We start from the raw sequence: 15,085 nt of genomic DNA on the forward strand, positions 1-15,085 counted from the left end.
CATTGAGGACAATGCCCATATTAGTGTGGGGATGGGAATTCTAACATTTAACTCTTATTCAAAAATCCAAAAATTTGAAAAAAAGTTCAAAAATCATAAAAATTTGAAAATTGAAAACCCAAAAAAACATGTTTATTTCCTTTTGTAGTCTTGTATATATAATATTGTATATATTGTGCTTGTTCTATCCTTGTTCACATTGATTGACTACGCCACATCCGAGACATGAGGATTATGAAGACCGCATGGTATGATCTTTCCAACCTCCTTTTTCCTCTTTATGTTAATGACTATGTGGCTTTATTTTGATTGATGCGGTATAACAATGTGAACTTAGGACTTGCATTTAGTTTATATGTCATATTAGTTGATAGAATCACTTGCATTAGGATGTTTATATTAGTTGCATCATGGCATGTAGTTGCATGTTAGAAATGTTTTGAAAAATGTCTATTTAGGAACTTTGACAAGAGCAACTAAGCCATTACAAATACTTGTTCAACTTAAGACTTTGCCTACAAGAATGGTTGTAAAATACCCTACATAGTGTCATACTAGTATCTTTTGACCCATGACCCAAAGCCTAGTCAAGGGTTTGCATGTGAGTCACCTATCCAACCCCGTGATGCGATGTGGACTTGGTTAACTTGTCTAGGTGACCTTGTTTGACCTTGTGGTAAGGCAACCCAAAAATATTTTCTATCAATAAGCTTGAAGTGCTCATTTCAAAGAATTTTGTCATGTGGAAGTAATCTAATGCCAAGGAACCTCAAATGTTATGAATTGTTGAAAGTTGAGAAATTTAAGTTGTTTTGATAGAGGCGTACCACTTCGATGTGCTTTGGTGCGGGATCCATTGAATTGGGCCCCCCATACGGCTGTGAATTCGGCTGCCCAGAGACAGAGTGACTATCACCCCGAAAAGCTATTGTCTAGAGGTTAACCGGTTGCCTAATAAGCGATTGGCGAAAGCAAAGGACACTAGACCGGAAGGGACAAACCCCATCTTAAATTTGAAATGTGAAAGTGAAATGAGGACAATTTTGAATAGTAGTCATATCCACCCGTTGTGAATAAAGATTTGAGCATTTCATTCCCAAAAAGCCTTTTTGTCAAGCCACTTGGTCGAGCTTGGGACGATCCATGACCTTTACTTTTGTAGAGAATTCGAGACTTGTCATGTCATATGCTACTAGCATCATAGGGATCATCATTCCACCACCATCCGATCGCTCTTGACGAAAGCGTTTGGAAATTGAGGATGAAAGTAGTCTAGTTTAACACCATTTGGAGGTGATTTAGTGCCATCCTCTTAGACTTAGTAATTTGTTGAACTAGTATTTGTGAAGGATTACATGCTCTTAAATTTGTTCCTCTTTAGTGCCTCCACCACTTGATGAGGAAGTGGCTATTCTTTTGTAGATGCATCCATTATGTGATTTTGTGTGCTTAATGTTTGGATGTGTCGCCATTTTGGCAAGACCCACCTTGCCTTGCAAGAAGGCATCCTACCTCATGGTTGTCTTGTTGTGAGTTGAAGGGGCGGAGTGAGACCCGCTAATTGTCTCATATCGGCTATATTATTAGGATAGGTTAGTATTGGTCCTAGTCTTTGTCACCTCTTTACTCGGGACGAGCAAAGGTTCGGTTTAGGGATATTTGATGTGACCATAATTAGCGCATATTTAGTCCCCGAATTAGCCTTGTTCCCATGCTTTTTAGTGCATATTTGGGTCATTTCTTATCTTTAGTTCTTTGTTTTGCATATTCTTTGAGATTTTGATCCCTTGGTAGGAAAGGAGTAAGAATCTTGCATTTTCATGGCAAAACGAGACTAAATTGATCGAATTCAATGACCAAGCATCAAGGAGAGACAAGATTAGAAGGCCTTTGTACATATTATAGTAGAAGAGCAATGTTGAGAAAGGATTCTTGAGTCCCCAAGGAAATCCCCAAGGAATTTATGAAGAAAAGGGAAGAAAAGAAGAAGATGTCTTGCTAAGTGACAATCCGTGCGGATTGTCCCCAATCCGGCCGTCCCCCAGCTGCACAATCCGTGCGGCTTTCCTCTAATCCGCTCGGATTCCACCTCCACAATCCGCCCGGATTCCCTCAAATCCGCTCGGACCCCATCGCCAGAATCCGCCCGTCCCGACCTTATTCCGCCCAGATTCCAGCACAGCGTGATTTCCTCTTCTCCAAGTTAAAAAGAAAGAAGCCCTTCCTTCGAAAAATACCGGCTCCTCCTTGCTCAATCTAAAAAGTGTAATTACTAGTTTAGCCCTTAGTTAACCCTAATGCATCCTCCCTAATTTCCACTATAAATACCCCATTAGTCTAATTAGAGGAGCATGTTCTTCTTATCAATAATTAGAGTAGTTAATATCAATCAAATATCTCTTTAGTATTGTAATCAAAAATTAATCAAGTTCTAATACAAGTTTTATTTCCTTAATCTCTCTTTTGTTCATCCTTTATTTTGGGTAATTGAAGATTATTTGGGTTATTGTTGGGAGATTGACAACCTCTCAATCAAGCATTCAAGTACTTCTTTTATCTTTGCTTTATTATTGGAATCATTAGTAGGTATAATTCTCTTAATCCCTTTTAATTATTGTTAATTACTTTCATTTATTCATCATGTTTCATATTGTTGGTATGATTGACAACCTTGCTAGCATGATCAACATGATAATGAGTGAGTAGTCTCTTAGCTAGGGTTAAATGGGTGATTAGGGGAAACCAACATGGGGAATGATTCATGCTTAAATTAATATGCTTTCATGTTTTATTTGCTTGCTTGTTTTGATCTCAACTCATGCACATGTTATATTTGATGAAATGCTAAGCCTATGAATCCTTGCATTTACTATCATCTTCTATCTTTTCAATGAGACTTGTAAGACATAACCCAACTCGAGTCTCATTAGACCATGCATGTTGTTGAGTAGGGAAGATTAAGTCGACTTGTAGGTGTTGTACAATCTAATCGATTCGGCTCCGACCCAAACTTTCCTAGGATTGTAAGATATAACCCAACTCAATCCATCACAACAATAATTGCTTGCTTATAATTTGAGAACATGTTTGTATGATCAATTCCCATGATTCCCCTATGATCCCATGACACCCTAGTGCTTTTTAATCAATTGTTTACACCCCTTTAATTCATCTTGCTTGTTTATTTTTATTGCTATTTTAGTTTAGTGACCTTCTACACCAACCCAATTTGTGACACCCCTTAGACACCACTAGTTGCAATAGAAATCTCATTTCAATACCCGTCCCTTGGGATCCGACCTTTACTTGCCTCTTTACTAATTGTAGAGTTGTTTGTGAAGCTATAAATTGTGTTTTGATTCGGACGTGACCCAACGACCACACCTTTAATTGTGAACACGAAACGGACCGATCAGGGGCATAAAGATGATAAAAGGCATATACATTGGGTCGCGTGGAAAAGCCTTTGTAAGAGCAAGACTGAAGGAGGGCTGGGATTTCGTTACATTGAGACTTTTAATATGGCTCTTCTTACAAAAAAATTGTGGCGGCTAATAAATCAACCGAACTCCCTCGCGGCTAGGCTAATGAAGGCTCGATATTACCCAAGTATTGGGGCCAGTTTGGGTCATCACCCGTCCTTCATTTGGCGTAGCCTTGTCGAAGCTCAATGGGTTTTAAAGGAGGGGTGCAGATGGTTGGTCCGAAGCGGTCATAATATCCGATTTTGGCATGATAGATGGACTCTCACGTCCCCTACTTTCCGTATTTGGTCCCCATGTAAAGGTAATCCAGATAGCTTGGTGAATGAATGGGTGTCCGAATATGGGTGGGATGAAGATAAACTACGTCAAAACCTTATGGCTTTGGAGGTAGAAGATATTTTAAAAATACCCATACATGATCTTGAGGGAGACGATGAGTTGGTGTGGCATTTTTCTAAGAATGGAGACTACTCGGTTAAGACCGATTATTCCTTTATAAGATGGAAGATGGAGCACGAAATCGCTTCGGGAAGTAGCCTTGCCATGGATATGTTCTGGAGTAATATTTGGAAAATCAACACCCCCACCCCCCCCCCCCCCCCACCCCCCGCGAAGGTGAGAACGTTGTTGTGGCGTGCTTGCTCTAGGGCTCTTCCTAGCGGTGCAAATTTAAACAGACGCATACAAGAAATGGATCCTACTTGTTGCAGATGCAAACTTGTTGAGGAAACTGATTTACATGCCCTTATTTTGTGTCCTACTGTGAAACTAATATGGGAGTGCTTTGGAGTAGATGTTGATGATGAATGGAGTGGGGTGCATAATATGGAGGAGTGGGCTCGGCTTGTCGTGAAGCGCAGTGATCAAACTGAAGCGAGTAAGAAATTCATATTATTGTGGGCTATTTGGAACGAGAGAAACCATGTCCTTCATGGGGGTGAGCCTAACAACCCATCTACTATCGTCGATAACGCTTTGAAATATCTAGAATCATTTGCAGGCTTGATGAGGGAGAAAAAAGGAAACCATGGGGGCTGCATTGCAGCAACAAATCAATGGTCGCCACCACCGGAAGGCTCTTGGAAAGTCAACGTGGATGCAGCAATTTTTAATGAGAAGGGATGTGGAATGGGGGTGGTTATTCGGGATCACGAAGGCTCGGTTGGAAAAGCAAGGGTGAAGCAGGTGAGGGCTCAGTGGGAGGTAAACATCACTGAGGCGAAGGCGGCGTTTTTAGGACTGCAAATGGCACGTCAAATGGGTATCGAGTCCGTCATTTTGGAGTCTGATTCTCTGGTCCTAGTTACGCTACTTAAGACTCGTAAGGTAGAGAATAGCAATCTTGGAAATGTGGTGCAAGGAATCCTTAGGCTAAGTGAAGAATTTGGGTCATGTGCTTTCAGTTTTGTAAAGCGGAATGGAAATAAGGCCGCTCATAGCATGGCTCACTACTCCCCTTTAGATTACTCGACTAGAATATGGGTTGCCTCGTGTCCGGAGTTAATCGCAGATATTGTATCAGCTGATTTCATGTCGTCCTTTAGCTAATTAATAATACATCTTTTTTCCTCAAAAAAAAAAAAAGATAAATAATGTGTTTGGAATTGAATGTAGGGAATACTCCCTCTGTCCCGATCAATTGTTTTAGTTTTCCCTCATAAAATAAAACAAACGTAAATTATTCATTGAGACGGAGGAAGTACTTGTTATTGTTGAATAATGCTTCAAATAAGTTATTACAATAATAATGCGTTAGTATAAAGGTGAGTTATTGATATTATGAGTTAGTGTGTTAATGTTGAGATTAAGTTATAGTTTATGATAGAAACGTAGAAGTATTTATTTTATATGTTTAGTTTCTACGTTAAAATGTCATATGTAAGGCTATATAAAGGCCTCTAATTTACTTGTAATATGCATCAAATAATAAACAATTATCTCTTTATATTTTTTACTTTCTCCTTTACCAACAAGTTTTGGTCTCAAGAGCACTATAGGCAAGAGAGGAATTTGAAGAGCAACGCAGCTCCTCTCTGTCTAAATCAGGTAAGATCAAATAAAAAATTAGTGAGTGAAATATACGGAGTTTTCCCATAAAATAATTTTTAGAGTGTCATGGCCACTAATGGAGTCTTCATTTCTCAACCATTAATTCCCAGTTTTGATGGGGATAAATACGAGTTTTGGTCAATTAAAATGAGAACTTTGTTTAAATCTCAAGAGCTATGGGATTTAGTTGAAGACGGTTTTGACGACTCGGATATCGAACAACAAAGATTGAAAGAAAATAGAAAAAAAGATGCAAAAGCGCTCCTATTTGTTCAATCATCTGTTCATGAAAATATTTTCTCCAGAATTGCATCATCAGCAACTTCGAAGGAGGCATGGCAAATTTTAAAAACTGAATTCAAAGGCTCGGATAAGGTAATCGCTGTTAAGCTTCAAACGCTACGCCGCGATTTTGAAACTTTAAATATGCAAAATAATGAGTACGTGCAGGATTACCTATCTAGAGCTAGTACAATTGTGAATAAAATGAAGTCTTATGGGGAAAATATTTCAAATAAAACAGTGGTTCCAAAAATTTTGAGAAGTCTTACTTCTAGATTTGATTCTATTGTCGCTGCAATTGAAGAAACTCATGATATGTCAACTTATTCTTTTGATGAATTAATGAGTTCTTTGCAAGTTCATGAAGAACGATTAAATCATTCAAAACAAAAGAATGAAGAAAAAGCATTTCAGGTGAAGGGAAAATCTTCAAAAGAAAATGACAATAATAATTTTGGTGGACGTGGAAACGATAGAGGTGGTTTCCGCGGTCGAGGTCGTGGTGGTGGCAGAGGCCGTGGCCAACATTTTGGGCAGCGACAACATGGACAAAAGTCGTCCATTCAATGTCATCATTGTACTAAATTCGGTCACAAAGAAGCAAATTGTTGGATAAAGGCACAAAATCAAAAATAAAATCAAGCAAATTTTGAAGAAAAAGAAGAGGTGGAAACTCTTTAATGGCACACTTTCATGACAATGCAGTCTCGGGTGATGTCTGGTTTGTTGATAGTGGTTGTTCAAACCATATTTCTGGTTCACAGTGTTTGTTCATGGATTTATATACCTCACAAAAATCAGAAGTACGCCTTTGGTGATGACAAGGTAGTACAAGTCGAAGGTAAAGGTACAATTACTCTTTCCACTAGCCCTGGTAAGAAGAAATTAATTCATAATGTGTTGTTTGTGCCTAGTTTAGCTCATAATTTATTGAGTGTGGGACAGTTGATGTCTAGTGGGTATAAGGTCTTATTTGATGATGATAGCTGCACAATCTTAGATAAGAAATCCGGGCAAACTGTAGTTACTATTAGTATGACCCAAAATAAGATGTTTCCGTTAGACATAAATTGTTTTGAAAAGAAGGTTCTTATGGCTAAGAAGTTATGTGAGGCTGATTATGGCACTTACGATATGGTCACTTGCATGAAAATGGATTAAAAATCCTAAAAAGGAAAGACATGGTCTTAGGGTTGCCAGAGGCTGCTGACCTAGAATTTTGTGAAGGGTGTGTCCTTGGGAAGCATAGCAGAAGTTCATTTCCCGTTGGGCAATCGTGGAGAGCGTCTAAATGCCTTGAACTAGTGCACGCAGATTTGTGTGTACCAATGAAAACTCCATCTATGAATAGAAGTTATTATTTCTTGCTGTATACTAATGACTATAGTCGAATGAGTTGGGTATATTTCTTAACCTTAAAATCTGATTCTTTTGAAGTGCTTGTAGAAAAACAGTCAGGAAAGGTTATAAAGATACCCCGTACAGACAGGGGAGGTGAGTTTTGCACGCAAGAGTTTGATAACTTTTGTGAAGAGCGTGGTATTCGTAGGGAACTTACTGCACCACGTACTCGGCAACAAAATGGCACTGCTGAACGGAAAAATCGTACTGTTGTTGAAATGGCCAGAAGTATGTTAAAGGCAAAACAGGTTTCAAATAAGTTCTGGGCAGAAGCAGTTGCTACAACAGTTTATCTTCTAAATTTATCACCCACAAAAGCAGTTCTTAACAAAACACCTTATGAAGCATGTCGAGGTTCTAAGCCTCGGGTAAGTCATTTAAAGGTTTTTGGTTGTGTAGCATATGCTTTAATAAAATCCTATCGCCACAAGCTTGATGAAAAATCTGAGAAATGTGTGTTTATTGGTTATAGTATGAAATCTAAAGCATACAGGTTATATGATCCTGTTAGTGGCAAGATTATTATAAGTAGAGATGTGGTGTTTAATGAAGATGCTAGCTGGCCATGGAACATTACTGATGATATATTGGTTCTATTTTCCGAAGATGATGAAATACCAAAAGCAATAATTGAGGAGCCTGAGAATTCAACTTCTTCATTGGAAAATGGTGGTGGCTCTAGCCATAATTCACCAATTTCAAATCCTTCTGCTAGCATAATTCAAACACCGCCCAGCTCACCATTAAATAATTCATCTCCTACGAGTTCATCTTCAAGCTCGTCAGAAGAGACACCTCCTAGGCATTTTAGATCACTTCGAGATGTGTACACAAATTGTAATTTTGCTTTATATGCCTCAGATCCTCTTACTTATGATAATGTTGCAGAAAGTAAAAAATGGCAGGATGCAATGCACGAGGAGATGAAATCCATTGAGAAAAATGCTACTTGGGAGTTGGTAAATCCACCCGAAGCGAAGAATGTGATAGGGTTGAAATGGGTGTTTAGAACAAAGTATAATACAGATGGAAGTGTACAAAAGCACAAAGCACGGTTAGTTGTTAAAGGATATACACAAAAATATGGATGAGTTGACTTTGATGAAACATTCTCACCCGTGGCTCACTTTGAAACGGTGAGAACTTTCTTGGCCTTAGCTGCGCAACTTAATTGGCTTGTTTTTCAGTTTGATGTGAAGTCAGCTTTTTTAAATGGAGAATTGAATGAGGAAGTATATGTGTACCAACCGGAAGGTTTTGTGAAAAATGGAGAAGAAGACAAAGTCTACAAGTTGAGAAAGGCTTTGTATGGTCTTAAACAAGCTCCGCACGCATGGTATAATAAAATCGACTCTTATTTCCATGAGTCTTGATTTACAAGGAGCGAAAATGAGCCGACTCTTTATATGAAAAAATGTGGTAATGACTTTTTGGTGGTATGTCTATATGTTGATGACATGATCTACATGGGATCGTCGGACTCAATTGTTGCCGAGTTCAAATCTTTTATGATGAATAAATTTGAGATGTCGGATTTAGAATTGTTACATTATTTTATTGGTTTGGATGTAAAGCAAGATGAAAATGGCATTTTTATATCTCAAGAGAAATATGCAGTGAACTTGGTTAAAAGGTTTAATTTGTTGGGTTGCAAAACTTCAAGCACTCCAAAGAATATAAATGAGAAATTGTCATCAAATGATGACACTGGTGATGTTAATGTCAGATACTATCGACAAATGGTAGGTGGTTTAAACTACTTAAGTCACACTAGGCCTGATATTGCATATTCAGTGAGTGTGGTTTCCAGTTTTATGCATAATCCGTCAAAACAACATCTTGGAGCAGTTAGAAGAATTTTAAAGTATAAAGTCGGCACTATCGATTATGGAATTTTCTATTCAAAAGTATCACACTTTAAGTTAGTCGGATACACAGATAGTGATTGGGCTGGTTGTCTTGATGATCAAAAAAGCACTTCGGGTTATGTTTTTACTCTTGGTTCAAGAGTCATGTTATTAACTTTGATGTTAAGTACGAGAGACTGCCTATTTTCTGTTATGGCTGTGGGGTTATGGAACATGGGGAGAAAGATTGCGAAAATGGCCCATACGATGATGAGGATCTTGTTTACGGAGAATGGTTACGCGCGTTTCTATGGAAGGTAACAAAAACTGTTAGTGAAGGGACGGGAAAGGCTAAAAGGGATTTAAACCCGGGTTTCGAAGCAGAGAGGAAACGTGAAGCGGCGAAGGATATTTCCTTAATGATTGAGCGCCTGCAAGCTATTGCTATTGATTTCAAAACCAAGAGAAGTGGTACCAAAATGTATAATTCTGACAAGATGCAAGCTGGGGAGGGGGATGTGCGAGGTAAGAGGTTTGAGGACAATGGGAATTGCAGCGAGGAGGTGAATTCTAAACAGGTTGTGGAGTGTATGGCAGACGATTTCTGTGAGCAGTAGGGAGAGGGGGATAATGGTATTGATCAGCTGGAAAACAGGGGGTGATAGGAGGGGATAGCGAGGTTGAGAGGGTGGAGAGAGCTGTTGTGGTGGGTACGAACCAGGGAGAGAATATGGGTTTGGGGACGACAAAATGCAGGGAGTGGAAGAAGCTTGCACGAGTGCAGGGACGGGATGATAATTGTGAGATGATAGGGAACACGAGTGGAAGTAAGTGTGGAAGGTCAGAGGAGGAGGGTGACGGGGTAACGAAAAAATTCTAATTAATGGAAGACGGGGGCGTCTTGATACCTGAGGCGGTGGTTGAGAGTACTCAACCCTGTCGGGCCCAATGAATCTCTTAAGTCTCAACTGTCGGGGATTGGGCAACCCCGACACGGCGTTTCCCTTGCGTACCTTTGTGCGTAAGGAAGCCCCGGCCATGTTGTTTCTTTGCGAGACGAAGCTATGTGGTCGTGATATGCGGAGGGTGCGAGAACGACTGGATGGGTATTATGGTATGGAAGTGGATAGTGTGGGGCGTTCGGGGGGTCTTGCTTTTCTTTGGAGGAAGGAAATCGATTGTCAGTTTATTTCTGCTTCCGTTCATCATATGGATTTCCATGTTAAGGAGGGAGGTAAGGAATGGAGGGTTACCGGCTTCTATGGGTGGCCTTCTGGTTCGGACCGTCACCTTTCGTTGTCGTTACTTCGTTTGTTACATAGTCAATCAGCTTTACCATGGATTTGCATTGGGGACTTTAATGAGATCTTATATTCCCTGAAATGAAAGGAAGGAGTCGGGCTCAATGTCAAATGAACAACTTTCAAGCGGCCATGGATGATTGTGGCCTTCGAACCGTGGCATGGGAAGGTTATGCTTATACTTTTGACAATGGGCAGGCTGGAGATGTGAACCGACAATGCTTACTAGATCGAGCTTTGTGTTCGGATTCCTGGCTTGATTTATTTCCTTATGCAAAAGTTTTTCATTTGGACAGAGAATGGTCCAATCACGCTCCTATACGCTTGGCTTTTGATAGACGGGAAATTGGGAGCAAAACGAGATCTTGCTTTAGCTTCGAACAAGTGTGGGTTGGGGAAGAGGGGTGCGAGGAAACGGTCATACGAGGTATTGAACGGGGTAATGGGGACTTGGTCGATACCATATCAGCTTGTGCGAGGGAGCTTTGTGCCTGGAAAAAGATTAGCATTGGTAAAATAAATCGATCCATTGAAAACAAGAGGCGACGGTTGACTCGATTAAATGAAGGACCGAGGTCTGAGGACAATGTAAAGAAGCGAAAAAAGATTATTGCTGAAATTGCAGGTTTACTCAAACAGGAGGAGCAATATTGGAGGCAACGGTCGCGGGCTCTTTGGCTTAAGGATGTGGATCGAAACACGAAGTTTTTTCATACACGAGCTGGGGAGCGAAGAACGAAGAATTTTATTGGTATGCTTATTGACGATGGAGGCCGGGAATGTACAGGAAATGATGAAGTTGCGAGGGTGGCTAACAATTATTTCCAGGAACTCTTCACGTCGGCTGCACCCTCGGATTTCGATGAGGTCCTTACGGGTCTTGAGGGGCGTGTGACGAATAGGATGAATACTTTTCTGCGGGATGAATATGGTGAGGCCGAGGTTACTAAAGCACTTAATCAAATGCACCCGTTCAAAGCTCCCGGTCCGGATGGGATGAATGGTCTTTTTTACCAGACATATTGGCATGAAATTGGACCCAATGTGGTGAGTAAAGCTTTATCTATTTTACGGGGACATGAATCGCCCGCGAGATTAAATAAAACCAATATTGTCTTAATTCCGAAGAAAAAAGCACCTGACAAAATCCGGGACTTTAGACCCATCAGCTTGTGTAACATGGCTTATAAACTCGTCTCGAAGGTTTTGGCCAATCGCTTGAAGCTTTTTCTTGGTGAAATTATATTGAAAAATTAGAGTGCTTTTACTCCGGGCCGTCTTATTTCTGATAATATTTTTATTGCGCTTGAGCTTTTTCATTTTATGAAGAACAATAGACAAACGGAGGGACATATGGCCATCAAACTTGATATGCCAAAGGCTTATGATAGGGTGGAGTGGGAATTTTGCGTCGGGTTTTGGTGACTATGGGATTTGATTCTCATTGGGTTCAACGAGTTATGAGCTGTGTATCTACTGTGACATTCTCGGTCCTTATAAATAGCTCCCCTAGCGATGAATTTCAGCCAAGCCGTGGGTTACGTTAAGGAGACCCGTTATCCCCATATCTCTTTCTCCTTTGTGCGGAGGCCTTATCTAATATGTTACGGAGGGCGGTCGAGAACAATTCTCTGCATGGCATACGTATCTCGAGCTCGGCCCCAGCCATTTCTCACCTTCTTTTTGCGGATGATAGTATATTTTTTGTGCGAGCTAATGTAAAGGAGGCGGATATCATTAATTCTATTCTTCGAAAATATGAGGAAGCTTCGAGACAATTAGTGAGCCTGGAGAAGACGATGGTCTCGTTTAGCAAGGGGGTGGGGGCTACCCAACGCACCTTGGTGGCGTCCAGATTGGGGGTAAGGGAGGTGAAAGAGCATGCTAGGTACCTTGGTCTCCCCACGGTAATAGGTCGATCGAAGAAAATTATCACGGATATTATCTGCGATAAATTGCGTAAAATGTTACAAGGATGGCGTGGGAAAATGTTGTCGAGGGCTGGTAATGAGGTTCTTATAAAGGCCGTGGCCAATTCACTCCCTACCTATGTGATGAGTGTGTTTAACATCCCGCTAAATTTTTGTGATGAACTTCGATCCTTGGTGGCTCGTTTTTGGTGGGGACATGACGAGAACAAGAGGGGAATTCACTGGGTGGCTTGGCGAAAAATGGCGAGACCAAAAGGCACGGGAGGTATTGAGTTTCGTGATTTCCATCTTTTCAATCTTGCGCTCTTAGCTAAACAAGCATGGCGATTGGTCACTAACACGGATAGTCTTTGGGCGAGATTGATGCGAGCAAAATATTTTCCAACCGGGGAGTTCATGATTGCTAATTTGGGACATAATCCGAGCTACACGTGGCGTAGTATTCTTGAAGCGGGAGAAGTTTTGAGCCGAGGCCTGAGAAGGAGGATTGGTGACGGGATGGAGACGATGGTGTGGGGGCACGCCTAGGTTCCTAATACTCAATCGGGCAGGAATATTTCACCGTGTTTACGAGGTTATGAGAGCATGCGGGTGGCGGAGTTGCTTTTGCCGAATGGAGGGGGTTGGGACATGGAGAAATTGGGCCTTCTTCTACCATTTGAACGTGAACGAGTCCTTAATATTCGGATTAGAAATGTTAGTCGGAGAGATATATGGTACTGGTGCTTCGAAAAAGATGGGTTATACACGGTTCGGAGTGCCTACAAAATGCTCGCTGGAGACCCAGGGGATATGGCGGGTGGTTCGACTTGGGAACGAGAACGCTGGCTTTGGAACAGACTTTGGAGCACTGTGGTTTGGCCCCGAATCAAACTTTTCGTCTGGCAACTGTGTAGCGAAGCTTTAGCGACAAGAGCAAACATTGCAGCTCGAATTGGAGGTGAGTTCTCTTTTTGTCCTTTTTGTCTTTCACATATTGAGTCAAGTCTTCACTTATTTAGGGATTGTGGGGTCCCTAATTGGGTGTGGGATGGGTTGGGTGTTGAGGGAGTGACGGCGGCTGGGGGGTGATGTTAAGTCATGGGTGGAGGACTGTTGGAGGAATATGGGTGTAGACGAATGTGTGAAGTTTATGATCGGCTGCTGGGCGATGTGGGAATTCCGCAATAAAGTTGTGTTTGATAATGTGGTGGTGGATCCGGAGATGATTATTCGACGAGCCAGGGACGTGCTTCTTGAGGGTGTGAGAGACTCGGGGGAGGGAGCTGGTGGTCTGCGTTCTGCCCGACAACAAAGATGGAGGAGCAATGGGGAGGAGCAAGGATGGAAACCAGCGAAGGAAGGCTATGTGAAACTAAATGTGGACGCGGGTGTGAAAGAGGGTGAAGGGGTGGGGACGGGAGTGGTGTGTCAAGATTCAAGAGGGTCGGTGTTATGGGGCTTGTCTGTTACTCGCTTGCAGGAATGGGAGGCTCACTTTGTGGAAGCTATGGCGATTCTTGATGGGCTCGAGAAAGCAGCTAGCCGAGGGATCACCAAAGTCGAAGTTGAAAGCGATTGTTTGCCCGTGGTGGATGCTATTAGAGAGCGGAGGACTGGTCGGAGTGTCTTTTCTTTGTATATTGACGAAATTATCGATCTTAGTTTACAGCTTGAGTCTATTATTTGGTTACATGTAAGTCGAACAAACAATTGTGTTGCGCACGAGCTAGCTCATTTATTTCCACGTGCTGTAGGTAAGGTTCTTTGGGACGCGAGATTACCGCCGTCTGTGAATGCTGCTGTAATTTTCGACCGTAATTCTATTGAGTAATGCCCTTGGGCATTTTCCTTCAAAAATAAAGAGCTATTTCATGGAGTTCAAAGAAGCAAGAGACGGTAGCTTTATCCTCATCTGAAGCAGAGTATGCGGCAATTTGGCTTAGACGGTTGCTAAAAGATCTCCTCCGAGCGAAAGTCTCCTACAACTATTTACTGTGACAATAAAGCGGCAATATCACTGTCGAAGAATGCCGTTTTTTACAGCAGGACTAATTAAGCACATTGATATTCGTCATCATTTCATTCGTGACATGGTTGCAAAAGGAATGATCGAGCTCAAGTTTTGTGGAACAAATCAACAAGTAGCAGATATCCTAACGAAGTCACTTTCAATAGAAAAAGTTGATGATTTCCGATCACAGATGGGTGTTTGCAAGCTTTGAAGCAAGGGGGTGTGTTGAATAATGCTTCAAATAAGTTATTACAATAATAATGCGTTAGTATAAAGGTGAGTTATTGATATTATGAGTTAGTGTGCTAATGTTGAGATTAAGTTATAGTTTATGATAGAAACGTAGAAGTATTTATTTTATATATTTAGTTTCTACGTTAAAATGTCATATGTAAGGCTATATAAAGGCCTCTAATTTACTTGTAACTAGTATTGGTGCCCGGCTTCGCCCGGGCTACCTCTACTTACCATTATTATTTTTCTTCATTAAATAAAATTACTTAAAGTTATATAACCCATAAATTAATCATTAATATATTTTCTATGACATATCCATTACAGAAATAAATTTTGAGACAATTCACTACTCCTGCTATTTATATTTTACTCTTATTAAAGAAACAATAGTAATAACATTTCACTACTTGCCCGTAATTATTGTTATTACTTTCACTACTTCCGCCGTAATTATTGTTATTTTCACTACTGCCGGATTAATATTGATAATTTCACCACTCCCGCCGTAATTATTCTTACCTTCACTAACTATTGCCGTATTAATATGGATTATTTCACT

The 15,085-nt window shown here is 40.8% G+C and overlaps 3 protein-coding genes across 3 annotated transcripts; all 3 read left to right on the forward strand.

Moving 5' to 3' along the window:
• Positions 1-4,175: 4,175 nt before the first annotated feature.
• Positions 4,176-5,033, forward strand: LOC141655100 (uncharacterized). The gene has a single exon (XM_074462198.1). The coding sequence runs from the start codon at positions 4,176-4,178 to the stop codon at positions 5,031-5,033; it is 858 nt and encodes a 285-aa protein (XP_074318299.1).
• Positions 5,034-5,681: 648 nt separating this feature from the next.
• Positions 5,682-6,452, forward strand: LOC141655101 (uncharacterized). The gene has a single exon (XM_074462199.1). The coding sequence runs from the start codon at positions 5,682-5,684 to the stop codon at positions 6,450-6,452; it is 771 nt and encodes a 256-aa protein (XP_074318300.1).
• A 6,949-nt stretch (positions 6,453-13,401) lies between these two features.
• LOC141655103 (uncharacterized) lies at positions 13,402-14,109 on the forward strand. Its single transcript, XM_074462200.1, has one exon. The coding sequence runs from the start codon at positions 13,402-13,404 to the stop codon at positions 14,107-14,109; it is 708 nt and encodes a 235-aa protein (XP_074318301.1).
• The last annotated feature ends 976 nt before the right edge of the window (positions 14,110-15,085 follow it).

This window comes from Silene latifolia, chromosome 5, assembly GCF_048544455.1.
Source record: "Silene latifolia isolate original U9 population chromosome 5, ASM4854445v1, whole genome shotgun sequence".
Lineage (NCBI taxonomy): Eukaryota > Viridiplantae > Streptophyta > Magnoliopsida > Caryophyllales > Caryophyllaceae > Silene > Silene latifolia.